We start from the raw sequence: 25,260 nt of genomic DNA on the forward strand, positions 1-25,260 counted from the left end.
GTAATTGAATTCTGAAGCCAAGATTCTGCAATTAATCAGGCTTTTATAAGTAAGCCACTAAAGCCACTATTTGCTAGCAGTAACTTTGAGAAGAATTTGGATTTAAATTACTTTGTTTGTTTGTTTGTGGCTATAGCAAAAAAGTGAAATGCTGAAGTGGTCAGCAAAATTATATGTTGTGCATTTGCCTGGGTTAACAAAAGTCCTGAGCTGTATAAGTAGTTCAAGCATTTGAGGAACCTAATTGTTTGATTCCTGTATGCAGATTTGGGCTTTGTGCATGTGAATCATGGAACGCATGTTTTTGGAGGGTATGTTTTCAGGGCTTGTGCTTACTTTATTCCAGTACAATGTCTAGAGAACTCAAGTAAAATGGAAAAAAAATGCAAACACTTCGTTGGTTGTTCTAAGCTTTTATTATTATGCACCCTACTTAGGCCTGAAGTGATTCCTAGGAATGCTGGTATTTTTGTCTACCCCATTGAAATGTTCAGTAAAGCTGGGCTAGATGTGAGAGACAGTTTTTCCTTCAGTTCTGAGGAATTGTACTGCTATTGTGAGCAGTAAGAGTGTGGAGGAGTTATGGCACTGACTGGAACACTTGTTCTTTCCCAGTCAGCTCTTAAATCTTGATACCAGAAGGGTCAAAAACTGGCCAGCTGCGACATCTGAATAATTTTTAAAGCAGTTAATCCAGTCAGAGTGTTTATCAATCTTTGTATCACGTGTGGAGGCAATGGGGACACATCCTAAGGTAATTCAAAAGAAAAGCTCATGTCATTGGCAAAAATCAAGCAGTTCAGCTGAGTCTTGTTCCACAGATTGACCTTTTCAGGTTTGAGATGGAAACAGAACACTGCCCAGTGAGTTCCTGCTGCATGGTAATTTGGCAGGTGTGTGGATAGTTTGTTGTGCAGACCATCCCTTCTAAACCTGTATGCTGGATCTGACAATACCCACATGATGCCCACATGACTTGTCCAGGTGTTCTCAGCATTAGCCACTCTCTGTATACGGCATGATATATGGGAGAAGGGGACATCAGGAAGATCCTTTGATCTACTTGGGAAAATAGCCAAGTTTTGAGAGAGTGTTACATACTGCTGGCAATTGCCTTGATCCTTTCTCCACATAATTTACAGTTGCATGGAGCAGCACGGTTCTCTTGTTAATTGTATCACACTCCTATGGCAACAGTAATTTAGCTGAGTGTGCAATATCAGACATGCATTTAGTATGTTTCTATCATCTTCACCTTTTTTTTTGTATAAAAGTGTACACTTTCCTTGCTTTTAATTGTTGCATGTTTCCTCTTGGATCTGTTCTGATTTTTTTTTCTGTTGAAGATTAAAAGGGTCATTTTTGTTTAAACCGATCATTTTTCTCAAAACCATGTTTAAGAAAGTTCCGATTCACCAGTCCTGCAAGGGAAAGTGGAGAGAGGAGGCACAGGTATAATAAAGAATCAGTTTCTTCTGACTCAGAATTAGGTTGTGAGCGAGTAGTACCATATACAATCTAGAAAACAAGTATAAAAGAACATAAGACGTATGTTAGGTAGATCTGATGATGATAAATTTTGCTTTGGTGTGATCTACTGTTTTTTTCAAAAAGCACGTTTTTTTCAGATAAAGCAAGAAGAAAAATGAAACAGTTCTTGTAGGGTGGGAGTCGAAAGTACTGTGGGAAGTGGTGCTAAATTACAAAAAGATGCTCAGAAAGGTGTTCTTTTCCTGTTATTTTTGAGAGTCGCCAGGGTGTGTAAGTTACCCTTCCATTAGAAGTGGGAATAAGGAATGCAATTTACAATTGCAATTGGTTACAGGACACAAGTAAAGGTTTTGAAGTTAAAATAATTTTTCTGAAGCAGAGTGCTCCCTACATTGTGTTTAAACTCGCCTAAAAATTCTTAACCCACATTCTCAAAATAATGTTCTCTAAGGTGCAGGAAGCTTTTTCTCCTGAGCACAATAGGAATATGTTGAATCTCTTGAAAACGGTTTCTGTTTTTCAAACACCTTTTCTTTTTCAGCATAGATAATTAACGCCTTCTTCACAGTGCTTGGTGCCCTTGATACATCTGTTACCTTTGACAGATCCTTTCTGTTTGCCACCTCTTCCTAACATGCTTCCAATATTTTCAGCACGAAATAGCTTTGTATCTTTGATGTTGGTTGTATACGGGCTCAATTAAATAAGAAAGCTGCTGACAGAATGGTGTAGAGTTGAAGCTTTGTTTCTGTAAAGATTTTGTCCTTGGTCACTTATCTTCGTTTTTGCTGCAAAATGTTTAACTTGTTTTAGACAAGATGGTTAAGACATGCAGTTTTATCTGGAACCGTGTGTGTTTTCACTTTTGCAGGTGCTATGCGCGGTAATTATGTAGAGATGTAGGTAAAGGGGACAGAGGAGCACTCTGCAACTGCAGCCTTGAACAGCAAAACCCCATCCCACTGGTGAGGGTTGCTTTAAAACATGCCTTTCTGGAAGTTTCTGGAGTATTTAGAAGCAATGCAGCTGTTCATTATCACCCCCTAGTTGCTGGTGGATGGCATCTTGTATTTAGGCTGAGGAACCCGGCTTTGTCTGGAAGGGGTTGTTGGGGCTGTTTGGATGGGTGGCTGAGCTGTGGCGGTGGGTAGCTCCAGCCCTGCTAGTAGAGGGCAGTGCATTTAGCCCTTTTTTGAGGTTTTCTGTCGTGGTTCCTCTGAAGCCCCACAGTGTGGTGTAGTGCCCAAAGGCAGTAGCTATAGACACCCTTTGCAGACAAGGTTTTATGTTCCTCAGTTTTAAAAGTGGGGAATTGAAATGAAATCAAAGTGTTGGAACAAGAGAGTGAAAAATACAAATGGATTAGAAAAGATGCAGTCACAATACCTAAATAAAAGACTTAACGGGTGGCAGTAATTGTTGCTGCTTATGTCACATGGTATAATGACAGTTTTTCAGGATTTCCCGCATATTAGAATGCATGAGGTTGGAATTCTGTTTTTATGATACCTACCACTCCTTTCTTAAGGAAAATTAAATGGCAACTGCTCTCAGATTTTGGGTTATGTACAACAGTCATTTTGATCTCTACATTGTCAAACAAATAAATATCAAAAGCATTTTCAGTGCAGTTACTCTGTTTCATGCAGTGTTCTGGTGTGAAAGAACTAATTGCATATTACACATCTTTTGCATATATATATGAAAAACAGTATGACAGGAAAATAGAAAAGAATTTGAATATATGCTTACAGAGGGAAAATGTGCATGAGTATGTGTGTGTTGATATATATATATTGCCTGTTTTATCTCCTAATGACAAGAACAGATGAGCATGTTACTGCCATGAATTTTCTGATGATCCACTATTGATAAGGAACCTATGGAGCAGTAAGTTGTGATGGAATTGTAGGGGATGGGAGGGTGCCCACAGATAGGTCTCACAGGTTTCCCTGCAGTGAGGGTGCACTGAGCAGAGATGTACACAATCTCAAATGTCGGTTTCTCTGGGAATTGTAATGTTTGTTTCCTGGTGCAAACCTAAATATTTTTGTAATTTTCTGTCTTCTTGACTTTATAGAAATTGCCCCATAGCACACCATTTTTTTTTCTCCTGAGATGCTCTTGATATGTGTAATTCTGTTGTAAGTATGACATCTCGCGAGGCTGATTGTTACTACTTTTAGTTAGCTAATATTTTCTTCTCAGGGATTGGCCTTGTTCCCAGGATTTTGCAAAATATTTGCAGAGGGAGACTAAACCAGCAGGTCGGTCAATAGCACATCCAGCAATGTGTATTGGACTCAGTGCTGGAGATGTTAATGATTTTTTTTTTTTAGGTGTTGTAAATCAGCTTATCCAAAAGCACTGACATTTACAAAATACTTCAAAAATACGAGCAGGACAGATCTGTACCACTAACCAGGTTTTAAGAACATGATGCATCATTGTGTTTTTATCTCAAACACTGGCTGACCAAGAACAGAGCTGCTTCAGCAAGCTGCGTCCTTGAGCCACTGTGTTGTCTGTACATGCTAATAAGGAGAATGAGGAGAATTAATAAGCAATTTGAGCTGCAGAATAGTTTCTTGAAACATCTTTTCAAGCCTTTTTAACACAAAGTAGCACACAAAGTTATTCTATCATTTAAAGAGGGATCATTTTGTTACTTAATTTGTGTTTTCAGCCTAAAAGTTGTGGCTTAAAAAATGAGAACGTTGATCTTTATTATTGCTAGACCCAGTGAACTAAGAGATAAATGACTGATACCACAAAAAAGAAGCAATAAATGAAAGGGAAAGCCTAAGAAAAAGGGGATGCCAGATTTAATGAATAATTACCATGAACTGGGTCACATGGTTTCTAGTTTTTATACAGGTCAAACTGTGAGGTGATAGCATTTGCTTAACTGAAAGGCATGAGTAAGTAGTCTCAACAGCCTTTTTATGGAAAGGGAGGAAATTTCAGTTGATCTATCCTTAATTCATGAGACTGTCACACCTTTATTTCAGGCATAGATTTAGGGTCATAACAAAGGTGTGTCTTTGGTGTATTTATTCAAGGACTGCCCAGGGAACATACCCAATATTCATTTGCTACTGACCTGAAACCTAGCCTGAAGTACATGCATGACTGTAAGTAAAAATAAATAAAACTGATGGCAGGTAGCAGAGAAAAAAGGGAAGAAAGGGTTGTTGCAGTTAGCAAAGTTTTTTACCATAGTTCAGTGTGCATTTAAAACTGTGTACACACTCAGTAAGTCCTTGAAAACTGCCAGAATCTAGTGTGGGTCATGTAGGTTTGTCCCTGCACCAATGAGAAGGACAATTATTTGCCACAATTACTGAATCCTAATTACTTGAAAAGGATGGCAAAGGGAGGAGATGTTAAAGCTAGTTAAACTGGATTTCATAAAGATATTAATGATTAAGCCATATTCATCTTTGAAATAAACTAAGAACTTTGAAAAATGAAAACTGGATTAACTTCCTATCACCTTCGTTTAAAAGATGAGTTTGGAACTGGTGGTGTGTGGGTGGATGGGCTAATTGGAAAACCTTAAAAGCTGAAAATCTACACTAGAAAAGGATTATGTGAGTGTATCTGCACCAAGCACTACAGCATCCTCTGTTTTCCATGCTATCCAGGCTATTTCCTATAGGCTACTCAGCAAGATTAGTATGTGGAAATAGTAATTTGAGTTACATTTGCATTGCTCTGCACCTGGGCTCATGAGGCTGAGTTGTTGGAACTACAGAGCCTCTCCCTCCCCAGGACTGGAGATGTGTCACAAAGTCCTGCGTAAGTCAGAGGGCAAAAATGAGTACAAGACCACAGTTTGAACTGGACACTGTGACGTGGTTTTGTCTTGGCACAATTGAGCAAGTAGTGCACCCCAAGAGCAAGAAGGTGATTTGGCAGTTGTAACTCAAGAGGATGCACCTGCCTTTCCTCATTCTTTTTAGATTTTGTTATGGGGAAGAGAGTCCTTTCTAAACTGATCAATTGTTACCAAACAGGGAAAACAAAAGTATTGTAAAATGCAAGTATTAACTTACACACTTGTTTAGTTTTGAGCATATTTTAGAAGAGCCAGAGGCATGCCTTTTTAGTAAGCAGGCAGTTGGCAAAAATCCTCTAGGTATCAGGGAAGCCCTGTGCTATAATTTTCCTAGAATAATAATGTCAAACAAATGACAATAGAAAGCCTATAAAATTTGCAGCCAGCTGGGCAAATTCTCGTGTGAACCACAGAAACTGTAAGTGCCCATATAAAATATTTTGTCTTGATCAGAGCTGCTCCAGTCTACTGTGTCCCTTGCCAGAGTGGCGTAACCCCCTCACCTGCCAGCTGCAAATAGTGGCTCCGTTGGGTCAGCTCCGAGGAGCTCCAGCCCAAGTCTCAGAGCAGCGTTAAGTGTGTGCTGTATTGGAAGTTTTTGCTTGGGTAGTGAAATGTAGATCAATGATCCTTTTCAGCATTAATGTAAACGGGATATTACATGGGAGTCAACATGCATCAGAAATTATGATTAGCGCTTATTTTCAGATTCCCCCCAAACAAGATGGAGAGGGCTTTTGTAACCCGTGTCTTTTGTGAGTTAATTTTTTGTTCTTGTGTGCTTGGTATTTCATGTTCCATTGTTTGGATAGCAGTCTGGGCATTAAGCATGGCTGTAATTCCTCCTCTTAATGGTATTCCACTTCCCATGACTCCTGCTTAGTTTCACCTAATCCTATCTCAAACAATGTCTTGATGAGCCAAGAAGGACCTGGACTGAGCTGACGACTGAACCAATGCTGAATATGGTTTTGAAGAATACCAAATTATAGTAATTGCTTGTGCCATCTGATCACTAGGTTGTATGACTTTGTTCCAAAAAGGCCATGTTCAGCATTACACCTCAAGGGTTCTGTCTATGTTTCAACTCCTTTTTTCTTTGACAGAGAGGTAAAAATGACTGTATGTAATTTACTGTAAGTCTCTTGGTCACGATGCAATATTCTTTGTCGAACTGGGTCTGTATGAGTCATTTATTGAGAAGCAAAATAGGACTACTGACCAAGTTTCATTACTTTTGACAAAAAGAGACTCAAGGCTACTCCCTGTCTTGTTTCAGGGTACTCCACGCATTACTCATTGGGTTCTTCAGACTGACATGATGTTTATGAATTCTTTCATCTTATAAAAAAGTACTAAATGCTATTCCATTTGACTGTTAAATCACAGAATACTACATAAGCAGTAGTGGTCCTGGCCATAGCCGCCCATTTTGGAGTCCATGTAAGTTTTGCAGGGAGGTGGGAAGTTTGCCTTGTCATGCACTGGGGAGGTCTCTGTACCCCATCGTGGCCAGCCCCAGAAGGGTGCGCTTGGACCGGCAGTGAGGAGCAGCATGTAGGAAGGGTCAGTTACCCAGGCAGGACAGGCATGCTTCAGCTGTGGGATACTCCTGCTTAAACCATTAATTGTGTCTCGTGTTATTGACCCACAGTGTATGGTTAATACACACACTCCCTAGAATGCTACTCCTTCATTTACCCCTTACCACTTACAATAGCCGCCTAGCCCAGAATTGCAGGATACTGCAAGTGTGGTCTGAATTTTTTTAGTAGAAGCAAAAAGGCTGTTTGGTTCTTCTGAGAAACTGAAAAAAACAACCAAAGAAGAGTGACCAAAAATCGCTTTTACACAGAAATTAAATATGGGGCAAACAGCATTCAACTGTAGCACTGTATTTTGAGGAGCAGGAATTGTGGACTGGGGCAAAGATTCAGAGCAGTGCCTAGGGGAAAGCTGCTGTATCTGATATAGATATAAATATGTACATGAAATCAACAGTGCTTCATTTAAGAATCAAGTCTGCATTTTTAGTGATGCAGTGAATTTTTCACTGTAAAAGAAAAACACTCCACCTACCCAAGATATTTACACGTGTACACACTCAGAACAGCCAACTAAAATAGAAAATGTTTAACTGCCACAAATAGGTATATAATGGGAAGTTCTTAATCAACATCAGATTATCCTAAAGCAGTAATGAATGTCTTGTTTATTTTTTTTATGTATTGGAATAGAAGGGATATATTCTGAAGATGATTAAGAGAAAGATGGTACTTGCCTGATTCTTAAGGTAACATTCCCTTTTGATGGGGTGATGTGGGTGCTGGTTGAAGTACACGAGCATTCCCGCTAGAGGGGGGTCCACTCAGCCTGGGTTGTAATGCATTTTGGATTTTTTTTTTTTTTTTTTTTGGAGCTCAGCATGAGGAAAACCTCATGCTGTCCCACATCTTGTCTCAGTCCTTTATATTGCGTATCTTACGCTGTCAGCAGTTACTTGTTTCTTACTTAGCTTAACTGTCTTTTATACAAGGAGGTGAAAATCCAAATGAGTGGACTAAGGCACTAGTGCAGGGTTGAACACAGTAGTAACAAAGAATACAGAGAATATTTCATTGCATCATCTGCAAGGTGAGGACTGTTATTTATCACAGAAGTGGTGTGATCATTCTTGGAAAAGTAGAAGCAGCCTTATCAGATCTGTTCAATAACATTTTTAATTAGAATTGTTATCTATCTTCACTTCAAGCCATTTTACTGTCTCTGTGAGCCTTATGTTTCTAAAGCATAAAAGAAAATATTCCTATATGTAAAAGAGACTAAGAATGTGTTAAACTAGCTTAAACTTCTGTTTTAGTCTTTGATGTCACAGTTTGTTCTTCCTTTTGGTTTCTTGGTGAAATGAAGGATTGAGTTTTACACGTGTTGGTCACTGCCATGTTAATTAATGTGTTTTGGAGCTGTGGCAGCTGTGAGCATTCTCTTGGCCCTGAGCAGCAGCTTCCTTAGCAGAGCCCAGGTGTAGACAATCTGCCGGTGCTCTGCACTGAGGGTCCTGGCATGTGAGGTGGCTTCTCTGCAGGTGGGCTGAGTGCAGAGCCCTAACTAAAACTTTGCCCCAGCTGTGCTGGGTTAGTGTAGGGTTTCCACACCATCCCATCTATGTTGTGCTTCTGCAGGGCAGGAGACAGGGGACAAGCAGCCCTGGTCAGGCTCAATGGGGCTATCTACCCAGCTGGGATTCTTGGGAAGGAGAGGGAGGAGGAAGGGACAGCAGGGCAGGGGAGACAGGGTGTGCTGGGGCTGACAAGGCACAGCAACTCTGGTGGATTCAAGGACGAAGTCAGAGAAGGACCCTGTGACACAAAGAAGGCTCCATTTTTTCCCCTAATGGATCTCCACAATAGAAATGTAGAACAGTACTAAGCATCCGCTCTCTTCAACTACCTGAAAGGTAGAACAACTCAGGTTGTAGCCAGGTGAGGGTCATCCTCTTCTCCCAGGCAGCAAGTTACAGGACAGAAGGATATAGCCTCAAGCTCTGCTGAGGGAAGTTCAAGATGGACATAATGAAGAATTTCTTCACTGAAAGGGTGGTCAGGTATGGGAATGGGCTGCTCAGGGAGGTTGGTGGAATCACTGTTCCTGGAAGTGTTCAAGAAACAACTGGTGTGGCACTTGGTGCCATGGTCTGGTTGATGTGGCTATGTTCCATCAGAGGTTGGGCTTGATGATCTTGAAGCTCTTTTCCAACCTTTATGATTCTATGATTAATAGGAGTAGAGATAGCATCTGGGATGTGTGACTACATAATACTGAGATAGAGAAAACTGAGTGAGTTTGAAAAGGTTTTGGGGTCTGTCTAGTGGTGATAGCTGGACGCTGTACTGAAACAGTAAGGCTAGTAAAAAGGAGCATTTGCACTTCAGATGTATATCACCTTAACCAAGATGCTTCTGATAGTGGAATGACTTTTTTCAGAAGCCACCTGAGCATCTGGGTAGGGCACTGTGTTGTGACAAGTAGTCATGCAGTTATTTTCAATCCAATGGGTGATTATTCTTTTTGGCCCTGGGCAAGTCACTTAACCCTCTGTCTGTTTCTTCATCTGTAAAATATATTATGGATATTTATCAGTCTCACCAGGACTGATTGTTTAATATTTATAAAATGCCTAAAGGATTAGAAGCTTAATATAAGGAGCTAATATGTATCATATCATTTTAGATTGATTTTATTTACTTGGATGTTTTTTCCTACCTTCTATTGAATGAGATGCTATTTTGTAGCCTCTTACTGCCTTTCCTAATTAGCTGGACAGCTCACAATTCAGTAACTCCAGGTTCATTTTCTTCATTTATTCCTAGTTCTTGTGAATGCTTTATCTCCCTACCACTTCTTTTCTTCTCCTTCCTTTTGTAATTTGGAGATGAAGAAATACCATATGTTGCTAGATCATGACATAAATATATTTAAGTGCTGCCATCATTGTTAGTTTATCAGCATTTCCATTATAAAACCTCTTGTTCAGGGGTTTATAACTCTGGCATTATAACATGCTTCAGGGTGAAACTTCATATTCATTTTTTTCCCCTCTTGATTTGCTTTAAATCCTTCACTCTTCTTAAGTTAAACTGGAGATTAGATACATTAGTTATAGTTATACTAGTTGTATAAATTATAATGCAGCAGTAGGCATTCCAAATAGGATGTAAATCAGAGAAACAGAGAATTTCCTTGTTGTTAAACTGTGAACCTGAGAGTAGAGATCTGTGATTCTTTCCATGAGTGTGTTCCTGGCTTGGCACATAACTACTAAAAAAATTATTTAACCTCTTCCTGCCTCGCTCTTCTCTCTATATATTGGGATGATGACATTTCTGACTTCACTGATGTATTGGGAAGCTTAATTAATTAGAATTCATAAAAAGAAGAGATTCTCAGGTGAAAGGTGCCAAAGTGTGAACTATTTTTAGGAGTCTAATGAGAAATTGGTCCGCCTGCTTTCCTATGTCTGTTCCTGTTGTCACAGATTAGTGTGTATCACTCTAGAGCTGTACAGTGTGTGGCAACACACACCTGAGCAGCGAGGGCTTTGATCTGGAGCACCACTCAATGACCTGGCAGCTTGCTTTTCTCAGGCTTTCAAACATCCACTATATCTCTCAGCCAGCTGGTCTTGGCCTTTTCCTGAGGAGCTTGTGTTCCCTGAGTTCTAGTTTTCAAACAGTTCTCTACTGCAAGACCGGACAGCAGCCTGCAACCAAGACAGAGCTTCCCCTTGTTGCTGTTCCTCTTGGTGCTGGTGCAGAACTACCCAGCCTGCTTAGAAGGTAACAGGAGGGGAAGAGGTCAGATATTTCCGGCTTTAGTTTTTTTTTCAGGGACTTAACAGATCATTCTGGTTGTGCTCAGGCAGCTTTTTGGTGTAGTCAAAACTCTGTATGGAGAAAAATGTACCAGCTGTAGTACAGTACGTTCTGGGACGCTAACAGGTACTCCTGATGTCATTCAGGTGGAGAAACATTGTTTTTGTCATGAGGGATGCTCTCCTACTTTCCTCACTTGAGGATTTCTATTGTCAGCTGTTAGTTTTGCACATCTTATGTGCAGATTTCCCAGGGTTGATCCAGACTGGCACCTTCATTTACAGATCTCTTCTCTGCCTGGACTGTGGTCCTGTGGTCAGGAGAGAGAGGTTCTTGGTGGTGGCTAAATTTGAAATTATCTTTCTCCTTATAATTTCAGGTTGAAGTCTTGGCCTCCGAGGATGCTACATTTGGACGCAAGGTGTGTAGTTTGGTGCAGTTCTGTTACATAGGTCCCAAAAATATGAGTTGTTGACAATTTTCTACCTGAGAATTGAGGATCCTGTGACTTGCATCCATCAATTCAAAAGCTTTCCCTTGTATGTGGTAATCTGAGAATGGCACACAGGCTGTCTTAATCCTTTTCTTGGTATAAAACATGTGAGCAAGCTTTACTTGTGGAAACCCATGTGGAAACATGTAAGGTCAGCTTAGCAGTAGTTTTAAGATTGGACTTGCCCAAATGCTGAATTTGTTCTTGTTCCAGAGATTTGCAACTCAGGAATTGTACGGGTTTTCTGCTTGGCAATCTGCTGAGTAAGCCACTTTTTTCAGGCCCTTTTTCACAGAGCATCTCAAGTAGAAAGTAGTTCATTGAACAGCTGCATCACCCTGTGTTCAGTTGTAGATCAGTGCGTGGCAGGCAATAGTATGTGTTGGAGAGACAACTTCAGACCTGCCCAGCTCCATGGATGGGCTGTGTCCTACTTTGTGCTCAAGTTTCTTTGGCCACCGAGCATTGTGGTGATGACCACTGTTTTAACAGAGCGCCAATGGACATGATTTTAATCAGGGCAGATTGTGTGTAAGCTATATCTAGTTAGCTAGGAAAAGAGTGGATGGGGAAGGGAAAAAGGAGATTGTAGGAAGAATGGGCTAAATCATGACAGTGAAGAGTTTCCTGCTGCTGAAGGTCCATATGCTGTGATGCTACTGCAGGTAAAAAAATAGCAGTGCTGTTACTATTAAAGTAAAAAGCAAAAGCAAGAAAATATTAAATAAGTTCTCCAGGTTTATTTGGAATACAATAAGCAAAATTAACCAACAGGAAAAGAAAAAAAAAGCTTTAAAAGTACGTAAATATTCATGATGGCAGAATTTATATTGTGTCTGTATTGTACATTTTTATGTTGATATGTGATAAGTGATGTGAGTAAATTATTAGAAAACAAACAGAGCTACTCTGGTATTATTTGAAGCATATAATGTATGGTAGTCTGCAGTATTTTCTGATTTTTATTTAATACCCAGCAAGCATACAGAATATTCATTGAATATTTAATAAACCTGGAGGGTCAGCTCTTGTGAGCTCATCTCCATAATCCTTCAGACTAGGTGGGTAAATAGAAATATTACTGATGATTATTGTCGCCAGTCACTCTTGGAGCTAAAAAAAAGCACTGTGGAGGAGGCTTCTAAGGTTTTTTCATGGCTAGATTTACAAGGTGTTTTTATGTCTTGTCAGCCTGATGGACATCTTTTGAAACTCCTTTTTATTACAAAAACTTTCAAGAGTTTTCTGTTGCTGAGCTTCAGTTTTACAAAATGGAATCAGTATTGTTGCCAGCTCTGAACATCAGTGTCCAGAGTCCCAAACATCTTTTGTCCTAAGCTTCATCTTCAGAACCATGAGGATTAAACTCTCTCATAATAGTAGCTTTATGATATATAGTGAACTGTGTATATGTAGGAATGTCATGTACTTTTTATCAATCAAAAAGAAAGCTAACTGTATTATCCAAAACTTGTTAATCTCAGAATTTATTTTTGCTATCTATTTAGAGATGCTGCAAAAGCACTTTCTTCCCTTCTCTCACTTAAGAGATGCTTTCTTTACTGTCTGTCTCAATGACAAATAAATGCTAGTCTTTGTTAAATTAACAGATGAGTTGGTATGCCAACAGTGAGTGTGTATAAGCAAAATTTTTAAAATGAAAACCAGTTAATTTTATGAATTAGAAGGTAAGTCGAATACCAGTTAGCATAGTTGAGAAGGATGTACGGTTAAAGATTTGCACCATGCAATGCTTTCCTTGGTACCTGCTTTTAACCTGGATTTTCCTCCAGGGCTATTGTAGCCTGTTGAGGGGAGCTGTCTTTTTCGGGTTTGGGTGTAGCATATGTCTCAGCTTGAAACAGTGTAGGGCCGTTTCTGTGTGCGAGAGCAGAAGCATAATTTGCTGCAGGGGATGACTCTTCTTTTGACTGCATCCATTCCACCTATCCTTAGATGCCACTTAGTTTTAGGCTGTTGACAGGCTGTGTTGCCTGTAGATACGTACCAGAATAGTGTCTTTTAAGAAATTATATTTGTAGACTACTGAAAGGTTGTACAATGTCATTTGTTATTCTTAAATTCTCTGTGATTTCAGTCTCATGGTAAATATGCATACTGGCAGCAAATGGGGCTGTTTCCCAGGAAAAGGTTCTGAATGGGACCTCAGAACATTGTTCAGCTTTGCTGTAGTTATCATTGGCAAAGTGAGGATCTGGCTGATGGAGTGTGCCCCTTGAATGGTTGAATCTTGGATGATGATCATCATCCTCGTAAGTGTTCGTAGAAATCAGCTACAGGATGCTTTTGAAGCAAGTTAGGCATATTGATTTAGACAAATCAAAATATTTAGTCCAGAAAATTAAATGAAAACAAAGGAAATTGTGTCAAACTGTCAAAATACCCAGGGAAAAGGCACCTTGAAGTACCAAATCCTATGTTTTCTCCTTAAGCGTGGAACAGGTGCAAAGTGCAAACCTTAATAGTAGTCCTTAAGAATGTTTCCTCCTCCTCAACTTTTTAATAAGTAGACAGTCTTCCCCGAACAAGTGTAGGACATAAGGAATTTATTAAAGTAAAAATTACATTTTAATATGAACTTTTATTTTAATTTTGTGCATATGTGAAACCAGTACTGTTTAAAAGGCCATAAAAATCTAAGCACATTTTCAATCATTTTAAAAAGAAGTTGTCATTTGTTAAGTATAAATGTGTACAGATTTGATTGCTTTGCTGTCCAAAGCTTTCTTTTGGTTGAATAGAAGGAAGTAAACCCATTCAGCTTTCTGTGCAACTAATTTTACAGAAGGAGGAAGCTGTTGGTGTGCTGTAACAGCTTTTTCAGAGACGGTACACGTGGTGTTCAGTTTAATTTACACATTTGTTTGTGTGTGTCTGTGTGCTTGAATGTATGCTTGTTTTTAAAGAAAAAAACCTTCCAGCTTTTGGCCAGTTCTTTTGTTTCAGTATTTAGAAGGGTTGTGATGTATGCATGGTTACGTATGGAGAGATGTAGGGGGAATGACCCATGTAGCAAATCATAAACAGCTGATAGGTGATCTGGGACAGGCTTAACAGTTATGCCTGGTTTGTTCAAATTCTGCTGAGGATAAACTTACATTTATGATAAGTTCCTTCAAAACCGTAGCTGCCAAGAAAGTAACGTAGAGTAAGAGTGAATAGATGGAATGATATCTGCCCAAGTCTGCAGTTGACACACAGGAATGTATTTCAAAGTTGGAAACTCTTTGAGTCACATTAATCTTACTAAAGCCTAATGATGACGTGTAAAATACTAACAGTACCAAATTATTTTGTGTTTATTTTAGCTGAGTAGGAACTTGTATTTTAGCAGATGGGACCAGTGTTCGCAGATGGCAGAGAAAATCAGAGGACTACAAAGATGTGAAAAAGAAAGGAAAAAAAAAAAAAAAAGGTGCCCAGGGCAGAAGTAAAAGGTGTAAAATGTTTAACCATTTTGAATTATGCTGATTTAAAGACCAAGGCAATGAACAAATAAAAATAGGAGTGTGGGAGGTTTTTTTAATCCTCCTAAGAGATTCAGATGCTCAATTTCCATTAGAACCTTTTTATCCCCGAGGTAGAATTGAAGATCTTAGTCGGAAAGGTTGGTTATTATATAAAGATTTAACCCACATTTTATTGTTGTAGGAGCTGCACGTTGGCCTCAGTTGGAATTACAGTGTCAAATGCAGTAGCACACGCTTCATACAGGCTGCAAATGGTGTCTGGCCCTGTCTAGAGAACAGGATGCCTGACTTTTTAAATGCCTGTGCTCGGTTTACTCTCCCTCCCTTTCCCTAAGGCTTTTACTGTCAGCATCCACCTGACCCAAATAACAGAGGGCAGGGGAGGCTTCACTCAGTTAAGCCTGGTGAGATCACCTGGTGCACGTCCCAGCGTGTCTGTGGCCTGTGGAGTGCCATAACCCTGCTGGCAGCGCAGGAACAGAGCCCGCCCTCCGCAGCTAATGCCGAGGTGCAGCGATCCCAGCTTAGGGCTGCATTAATATAAATAACTTTGTTAATGGCAGTCCAGCAGCTACATGTCAGAAGGCTCACAAGTTTGTGCAACAGGAAAAGAGACACTTCTGTTCCCACAGTGGGGGAGCTCCACCAAGAACAGGACTCTCTTATTTGGTAGCGAGCTTTAATCCTTCCATTGTGTGTCGTTTTAAGCTGTGTTGTGATGTAATTGGCTTAATCATTACTATTATGTTGCTTTGCACAAGTTAAGATTGTAATTTGACATATGGAAATAAATGGCAACTGGATTAGTGATTTGCAGGTGTCATTTAAAAATGGGGCAGGGAAGAAAGCCTTTCATATTTTGCAAGTGGCATGTTTGCTAATGTACGGAGGCAGAATTAACCACCCAACTGCATCTCATGCTGGTTTGAAGTAGGAGCGAGCTTCACCTGTTCTTTTCTAGGACTGTGTGCTGCTGGGGCTGAGGAAAAAGAATCTCATTCCCGATGGATGTGTTCACTGTAGGAGTGATTTTATGTTTCCTTTGCAGAAGACAAATACAGGAGTAAAGCTTTCTCTTTGATCGAGAAATGAGCATAATGGAGAGACAGATCTATCAAAGAAACACAGCAAGGGTGGTATTTCTGATGTGGATGTGTCTGTGTCTGTACGGTGGAGCTTCCAGCACTGTTCATGGAACTAGCCGTGTTTTTGTTTTATGACACAACATAAAGTGATGACCTTGTCTCCATAATTTAGTAACTCTGGAAGTTGTTTAGGGAGTCTATTCCTAAGTCTTTTAAAGTATTTGCTGCTGGATTGCATTTTTAAAATGTTCCTTCTCTGATACAATGCACGTTTTTAATGCACAGTTGTGCTCAGAACTAAAATACTTTTCCTGCCAAACATACTACTTTCACTTGAGTTTATTAAGGTGGTTTTTGGGTGGCTTTGGTGGGGGAGTGTAAGGCAGAGTGGAGAGGTTCATGCTTTTAGGGGAGGGGTTTTGCTTTCTTCCACTTTGTAGATGCTGTATTATTGCAACAATCAGCACATCATGGTGCATCTTCTGCGGTATACTTATTTTCATATCCCAGATAGCAGAAGTTCAAATCCCGAGGGTAAATGGAGCTACACAGTGTAGCTGTGTGTCAGCTTCCTGGTTTGAAGCACAGGACATCAAAGGGAATACATTTGGTGGCTGACTGTGAGTTATGACTGTGCAAACCTAGAAAGAAACTGTTGTTCTTGCAATATCCGTAACAGAACCCTTGAGCTATGAGACTATGAGATGGAGATGGCATAAGATAAAAATTGAGAGACGTGTTCTCAAGAGACACCTTTTTTTTTTTTTTTTAATGTATTAGCTTGATTGCAATAAAACTGTACTTCTTGGAAAGAAAAAGAAAGTAACCAATTGAACGAGAAGAAAAAGTAGACATAAAAAATTGTTCTCTTCTAATGTTCGCCTTTTTTAAGACAGCTTTCTTTTGTTGAAGGCTGTAAGCAGCCTTTGCTCCTGCCATCTGGTGGTTTCTAATAACAGTTGCATCTTCAAAGCCAAATTAAATTGTTTTAAAGCCAATTAATCCTTTTCAGAAGAGAATGTTTTCAAGGGTCAGAATTAACTCTGTCTTGATGTGTTGACACTTGGATTGTCTGTGTGTGCTTAGTATATCGGAAAATATAGAGAAATGAGTCCTCATTTACATCTGTCTTTTCACTTTGCACTGTTGTCTTAGATGGGAACCTGGGAGTTGTAAATAAGTTTCTGGAGTTGTTTTAGCTTAGAAAAAATAGATATTCATATTAACCTCCAGTAAATTCAGTTTTGCTACTCATAAGAGAGTTAAGATTGCATGTTTCCTCAGTTCTGTTTTTCATCTCTTTGTGGATTTGTTTCACCTGAGGTGTTCAGATGACTAAAAGGATTTTGCAACCTCTTTTCATTGACTCATGTTAAAGTTGTTTTGGGGTTGCTGAAGTCTCCTGAGTGCCCTCTGTCCTGGATTTTTTCCATGAGTAGAGAACGGCATTATAGCAGGGAACAAGGCACTCTTCTTATATTCTTAGGGACCCCTTACAAACGTATCCAAGTGTTTTGAAGTACTTAAAACTAAATAGCAGCAACTTGAACAGGTTTCTTTCTGAACAACCTGTGTGTATCACTGCTATGCTATTTGTGACAGTCCAAGAAAACACAAAACCAAGAAATTGTCATCATGTTTTACAAATTTCATCTCCCAAAATCAATAATTCTTAATGTCTGGTGACTTAAGTCTCAATAAGCACTTCTGTGGTTTGTGGGGTTTTTTTCCCCAATTAGTTTTATGCTAATTAAGAGGCACACCAGGAGATGTATGGCCATAAGTTCATCTCCATCCATTGTACAGTCCTAACTGTGGTCCAGCTTTGTCCTGAGTGCGGTAGGCAGTAGAGGAGTATCTTACCACTTTGAGTATGGAGGGTGATTCCAAACAGCACCCACTTATGGTGCCCCACTCCTTGCAACTTTGTCCTGCTTCCCATATGGAGAGGATTTTAAAGTTCTCTGGGAGGATGGAAAAAAGTGCAGGTTTCCTGGAGATCGTGATGCCTCCTTGTGCAGTGGAGGTGGGTCTAGACAATTCCATAACAATCCTGCGTAAAGAAGAAAAGACAAAATGATACCCAGAAAAGGAGAAAAAAAATCTATTTAGCTGAGAAGCCCCGCTTGTCAGAAAGTCAAGGTAGGCTGGAAAGATGACGTAATAGAAGTTGGTTCTCTCCTCCTTGTGCCCTGTGCCCACACTCCTGCAGTCTCAAGATAGACAAGGCAAGGTGAGGCTTTTTCGGGGACCTGTCTCCTGTGGCAGTGTCCCTGTATGTGTACAGCATGTCAGGCTTTCTTGGATATTTCCTTTTTTCTTGTCTTACCAGTGATCCAAGCTAGCCATAAATATATGTTTAATGTTCCTTTTCAGCATGAAGCATCTCATGGTGCTTGCAGAATAAATACTGATGGCCTCAGGGTTAGGCTTAGGCAGTTTACATGAGTAAGTGGTAACATTTATTTTACAAAGCTCACAAGCACTCTGTGGCAAGCTGGAGTGAGCACAGATGGTAAACGTGCCTTCCTCAGCACCCTTGAACATTGTTGGCCTGTGGTTGGCCCCGTGCCCTGCAACCAGCTGGGATTGGTGCTAGGAAAACATAAACTGCCGTCTTTCTTCCTACATCATCTTTACTTTTGGACATACAAAAATGTGATGAACAGCCTTCCTCTCCTGATGAACTGTAACAGTTTAGGTTAACTGCATGGTTTAGGTCATCAAGGTGTGGATGTGGCCACATTTTGGATTTTGATATGAATTTAAAGCTCCCATTGCTGCCATTCTTCACGGAGAGTACCAGTGTGGAGTTCTCAGAAGATTTGTATGTAATTCAAAGCAACTGCTAGGTATTTGCTCAAGTGATGTCTGTAAGAATCATGGAATGGTTTGGGTTGGAAGGAAATTTAAAGATCACCTAGTTTCAACCCTCCTGTCATGGACAGGAACACCTTTCAATTACATCAGGTTGCTCGGAGCTCCATCCAAGCTGGCCTTGAACACCTCCAGGAATGGGGCATCCACAGTCTTTCTGGGCAGCTTGTTCCAGTCCTTCACCACCCTCATAGTAAAGGCTTGGCAACTAATTTTGCTTTTCTGATTGATGAGTGTCCTTGTTTGGGCGGTCCTATGCCCATATAGATTGCCACTATATTAAAATGAACTGCTGCAGCACTGAACCATCCAGCTTTTGTGGTGCCACCAGCAGCAGTAGCAACAGCAATCCGTGCTTCCCCCTGCTGCTTTTATGAAGAGGCAGTCTCTAGTATAGTTTTTCCTTTCCAAACTTCACAGAAACGCCAGAAGAGTGTCAAATTTGGTACTGCTTTCATGGTGGGAATATGCATCTCCTCAAGGGTTTGAACCCACCGTTTAACACCAGTCACTAGATCACAGTGACTTAAGTTACTACCAGAGAAAAATAATTTATTTTTTCAGTCTTCCTTCTGTTACTCATTAAATTTTAACTGGTGGGTGCACTCAGGCAGCTTGAGTCTGGTGTGCCTGAGCTGTCTGGCTGGGTGTGCTGCTTAGCATCCTCCCTCGCTCAGCTGCCTCCTGTTGACATGTAAACGGGGCTGATGCTTGCTTGATCAGGCGGGTCCTTTACAGTTCCCTGTGGCCCCTTTGATTTTACACTGCTGGTTTGAACTTGGAGGGAGTATCAGGTTTACCAAGTCATCTCACAATCAGAACGCAAAGTTTGATTGTAAATACCTGCACATTTTACATAAATGTTGAGGCAGGTGGTCTCTTTGTTTAGGGGTGGGAAGAGAGCAGTTCAGAATATTTGCAAACAGTTTGCTGTTCTTCCTTGATGGGGTGAGCAAGTTAGACCAGATTTCTTTCTCTTCTGTAAATTCTACCTGATTGTACAACTGGTGGGACCAGAAATGTGCCCTCCAGCAACCAAGGCCAGCTTGCTGCAGAAAGCATCCTCCCATTCAGATTGGGACTTAAAACAACAGAAACCCCACAAGCATTTATTTTTTAGTAAAGCTACTGTTAATGTGTTTGCCTTTTTTTTTTTTTTTTTTTTAATAGCATACATTTTTAGCAGCATGAAATACAGATAAAGAATCAGATTTGTGCTATATGGCTGCTTCCCCTGATTTCAGAATTGGCTTGTTAAAACTAATGCTAGGTTTGAGGAATAGGAATTGCAGAGAGGAGCGTGACAAAGTTGTTGGGTAGACAGATGTGATTTAAGTTTTCATTTCCCCTCTTTTTTTCCTGAGACAAGGACAGGTGTGTATCATCGTTCAGAGCTGTGCTTTGCTGGAAAAAGTGCTGTTGACATGTTGCAGATTTCAAGAGGAAAAACATGACAATAATGCAAAATCTGGAGCTTTTTACTGAACATACATTTCTTTTACAGAAGACATAATTTTTAAACTGTGAAGCTTCAATTATTTCAGTTTGCTTTTCAAGAATTTTTTCTTGTGAGATGGGGTTTTCAAGTGAATTGGGATATTGATGGATAATTCTATTAGATTAGCATTACACTGAGAAATGTTTTTCAAGGTTATTCCTTTGATTTTCTTGGTGAACAGTTAATTATGCAGGGTCTTCATATTTTCTTATACAGGAGGATCAAGATTACAGATAGTTTTGGCATGCTTTACATTGTTTTATAAAGCATTGTTGCAATGCTTTACATTGTTTTATGCTGTGCAAATGTGAACTATTGTGACAGATTTCTAGTGTAACAATCATTCTGTGTGTTTTCTGATTTCACTACGAAATCCTTGCTACTACATGAAATAGACAACAGACAAAATTGCCGTTTATTAGAACTTGCCTTACCATTTTCATATGCAGCAAAATGAGCAGTATTTGTACCGTTCCATTTAACGTGACTGTTTCCATTCCATCATCCAGTTCCACCCCGCTACTTATCAAGATCTGTTTGAATCTCCCTGAGCCTCCTGTGAAACTTCCTCATGCTGTTATTCCTTGTGTCAGAACTGATGTTCCGATTACCTTGTACATGTAATCTACATCTACGGTGGTTTTACAACTTCAGTCCTTGTGCAAGGGCTGTGCTCCAGTGGAGGGATGTACACCTTAAAATCATCTGTGGAAAGAGCAGTCAAAATACATGCTAATTTAAAAATTAATAAACGTATTGTAAGAAGTGAGTTAACTGCTCTTTATAAAGAAAAACAATGAAGTGAATCATGTGGAACTGTTTTTTGTTGCATCAAAGTAACTAATTGCCATTATAGCACATACGATTTTGCAAAAGCTTTACAGTAATGTAGGTGTGGCTGTTTATATGCATATTAGCTTGTACGTTTTTTAGCTGTGGTGTGTGCAGAATGCTGCCAAGGTCAAAGTTGTTAGCTTCCCCAAGTAGTACTGAGAGAAGGAATTATGTTAGGTAAAGCATTGGGGTTTTTTGTTTAAGTAACCTCTTTTTTTCTAGCAGTATTATGAAAAAGGATCTTGAAGGAGAAATTGGGGGATGCTGTGTTTGGAAACAGCATGGAATTAAGAAATAGGATTAGAACTGCAGCCTTTGGTGGAACAAATGTTGAAGGTGATGACAATACTGTTAGGATCCTGTGTGTTGTGTAGCTTAGTTATAGAGAAGTTTGAAAAGTGAGAGGGAGAAGTTCAAACTTGATACAGTGAGCAAGAAAAGCTAATGGAGCACATTAAAAATGCAAGCTGACCTAGATATACTGTTGAATGGTGCCATGTGGTTTGCAGCTTGATATGGCACGCTGCAGCGTCTTGTTCACCAGAATAAAAGCTAAAAAAGCTGGTGATAATACTGCATTGTTTACACGTTGAAAGAGAAAATAGAACAATTGGGCCATCCTGTTCTATTTCATAGGTGACCTCAAGAAAAACAACAATTTTTCAACATAAAAACAGCTATTGATTTCTGTTAAATGTACACAATATTTATTTTTATAAAAAAATTAAAGAAATTGCTTCTGAGGAACCGTTAAGGTGCATGGCTCATTTCCAAAAGTGTATCTGCTTTCTGCTCTTCCATTAAAGCTGCATGTACACAGAACCCTGGAAGAGGAAAGAAAACTTAATACAATGCTAGGAGTTAGTTGATCAGAACTAAATTCTTTCTCTCTGGAATATGATGATATTCAGAATGGAAAAGGGTTTCAGAATCCAGCCGTTAATTTTATGGTACTTAGCTTCCAGATTAACTTTGAAGAAGTGTTTCAAGAGGTGTGAAATTATCAGAAAATGCTAATATGATACTGTTTTTCAGATAATACTAACATAACTTTTAGCTGCTGTTTGAAACTTGATGGTAAATTACTCCTTTTAGTACTGAGACAATTTCAACTTGGAATTATTATCTTAACTTACTTATAAATACGAACAAAAGCTTACAGAGGAGATATTGACATCCCTCTCTACCTATCTCTTGCCCTGTGCTCCTGCCTTGCATCTGCCTTAGTCCTCCTTGGACTGTGTAAATGCAGGCATATATGATTGGTAAATTATATATTTTTATAGGACTAGGTGGTTGGAAATTGATTTTTTTTTCCTAGGGCTTTATGTTATAAGGCATTTTCAGCTGGTAGAATAATAATAAAAAAGGCTTGCATGTACCTGTGATGCATTTGATTCCTCCCTGCAGTGACTCATTGTGGATCTCTTACAGCTAAGTGCTTGTTCCTTGTGATCAGAGGAAAATGCTACACACCTTCTGCTTCGTGCCTATTAAATTCAAGTTTCTATTGTAGGCAGCATTACACAGCTATCTTTGAGAATTAAAGGGAGAAAAATATGAAGAACAGTAAGTGAAGTGAAAATTCAAAAAGCCACTTTGTTCACCCTCAGCCCTGATTCTGATTTTTAATGCATTTCTGTCCTCATGCTTGCTTCCCCCAAATTTACAAATTTTTCTTTTATTCAGAGCCCCAGCCTTTGGTACCGTATTGAAATTAATGACCATAATGGCACTTGCTCTTTTCTGTGTCCTGGAACCTAAAGGATGGATACCAACCTTTTAAATCCCGTTACGTTAAAGATAACACACAGTTCCTTTATCCAGACCAGTATTTTGAATTGAAGAAGGGATTGTTTTCTCCAATTTTGTTATCATTTTTCCCCCTCACCTTTTTCATTCCCTGAGGGACTGGTCTGGAGAACAAAGTGTCTGTGTTCCTGGGAACAGAAATAGATTGTTCCATTCATAATTTAGTGATCTATTTCTGTTTGGCCAAGTTAAGCACATGCTCAACTTCAGATCTGTGATTAAATCTCACTGACTCCAGTATGACTTAAATGCTTTGCAAAACTGTGACTTTTATTCCTATTTCACAATCCCATCATTCCTTCTGTCTCATTGCTCTTTTTTTCCCCCCTCCCCTGCCATGCTGCAAGTTGACTGTGCTTAGTGTCAGCAGTTTATGTTCTGCATGTTTAATGAAGGCCACGGCTCAGCTCGGCATAGCCCTTCCCCTTACGCTAACAGAATTTTGATAAATGAGATTTCTTCGTGCGGAGAGCCAAGAAGAGGCTTTGATGGGAAAAGGCAGGGCATGAAATCAGCAGGTGTCAGAGTGTGCAAATCATAGGCGTTTTAAACCAAAAACAAAATAAAGTAGTTGTTATGACTAACTGTCTTCAAAATGTGTAGCTTCCTATGAAGCACAAAAAGAATTTAACAATACACCAGCAAAACAAAAGTAGATTTGGAAAGCAGTAATCTGAACCAACGTGTTCCTACCTTCCTTCTTGCTCTGTATTCTCTGTGCCTACCAGCTCAATTGTCAAAGTATGCTATATATAGGCAATTGGATTACAATAATCATTGCTGAGTTTAGCACGTGAAATGTGTTTCAGTTGTGGTTTATATTCTGTGTTGATCCAAACCATGAGAAAAATCTATTTTATGCCCACTCAGGTTATTGACTGCAATAGAGGGAACTAGTGTTAGATAAAAAGAAAGTGCCAGCAGATATTGAAAGAAATATTTTAAACTAAGGTGCACTTCTGTGATCCTTCCTCTTTTCCCGTTTATTTGCTCTTTTTTCTGATACTGCTCACTGCATTCTACCCTCCCACCTCTATCCCACCTTTCCAGTCTTTCTCCTTCATGCTGATTTAGCTTGTTCAGTGATCAATTTCCTATGCAGACTGTATTGCTGTGTAATTTAAAAAATATGGGTTTATGTGCTAGCATGTGCCAGTGAGGTGTTGGATTGTTGAAATAACATCAAATTCTTCACTGAAGATTATAATCTGACATAAATGATTCCAGGGCCAGAAATGGATCCTCCATACCTAAAACCAGAGCTATTTTATTACCTTAACCAACATTTCATAGAAGTTTCTGCAGCTGTAGTGAATTTGCAATGAGTTGTTTTTATTGGAGAGTTCAACAGAAAGGACAGTTGGTATGGTTATAGTAATTAATAAATAACATAGTTAATTACTCTGCTGGCTCTCCACTATGTTCAGAGATTAATTTAAATCAATTTGTGCTTGCTTTTATTAAAATACTCATAACTGTATTTTTATACACATACGAAATATAAAAAATATATACACAAAGCTGTGTATTTAAATATAAATGTAAAGTTTTATTTCTTATGTATCTATGTTGAGTTATGTAGACTTTTTTCTCCTTTTTTTGGCAGGATTTTTGCATAGCTTCAAAAGAGATAATTGCTGATCTTGTAATTTTTTCATAAGTTGGTTCATATCATACCTAGTCACTAAATCTTCCTGTAATGTCTGCAGAAAGTTTCTCAGGATATTCTGCTCCCCTCCAATTGCTCTCCTTCCCTCCTGTCAGCCAGGTGCTGATGGGGCCTCCCACAGCTGGGAGAAACTCTGTGTGACTGCAGCACTCCTTCCTACAGAAAGCCAGTACCAGCCCCAAGTTCTTCAGCTCCTTCTGAGCTGTCCTTTTGTGCGTTTCATTTTTGTGCCGAACTGGAAGTCACAAGTTTAAAGTCAAAATACATGAACAGAGAATTGCGTGGATCACATTATCATCAGGCATATGTGTAGACACACACACATTGTGGCAGAAGCCCAGTTGCTGGTAGTGATGTGCAGAACTATTTGGTTTGTAAGTTACTTAGTCCACCACTCTGGCATTGTCTTTACTGGGGAGTCAGCATTGTTTGAAGTGGGCTCTTAAGGTTTGTTTCAGACACCTTTTTCTCACAGCAAGTGACAGTTGGGCTAAAATAATCTTGGATAGGACTGTGCAGAGAATCAGGTTGGTACCCCATGGCCCAGAAGGAGAACAGTGTGGGGCAGGTCCCTCTCTGATTTCAGAGGGATTGAGGTAGGGCTTGAAGATACACTAAAATTCATCCTTCCTAGGAAGAGATGTGTGCCCTCATTTGTCTGGGCTGTGCTCATAGTGTTTTGGGATTACTGGAGAGAAGCTGTTAATGGGTAATGTGCTATGATTGTATCGCCATCAGATTTGAAATACAAGGTCTTAGTAAAACAAGGAAAACCAGTGTTAAAAGGTAAAAAGAGA

General features: G+C 39.6%; 1 protein-coding gene across 6 annotated transcripts in view; it reads left to right on the plus strand.

The window, feature by feature from the left end:
• ARID1B (AT-rich interaction domain 1B) overlaps positions 1-25,260 on the plus strand; it is a 323,744-nt gene that overhangs the window by 168,915 nt on the left and 129,569 nt on the right. For 3 of the 6 annotated variants that reach the window (XM_066315514.1, XM_066315519.1, XM_066315515.1), the window contains exon 5: positions 11,084-11,125. The exons of the other annotated variants lie outside the window; for them this stretch is intronic. In XM_066315514.1, coding sequence (XP_066171611.1) covers positions 11,084-11,125 — 42 coding nt within the window. The remainder of the gene's footprint in view (positions 1-11,083; positions 11,126-25,260) is intronic. 6 annotated transcript variants of the gene reach the window in all.

Source organism: Sylvia atricapilla, chromosome 3 (assembly GCF_009819655.1).
Source record: "Sylvia atricapilla isolate bSylAtr1 chromosome 3, bSylAtr1.pri, whole genome shotgun sequence".
Classification (NCBI taxonomy): domain Eukaryota; kingdom Metazoa; phylum Chordata; class Aves; order Passeriformes; family Sylviidae; genus Sylvia; species Sylvia atricapilla.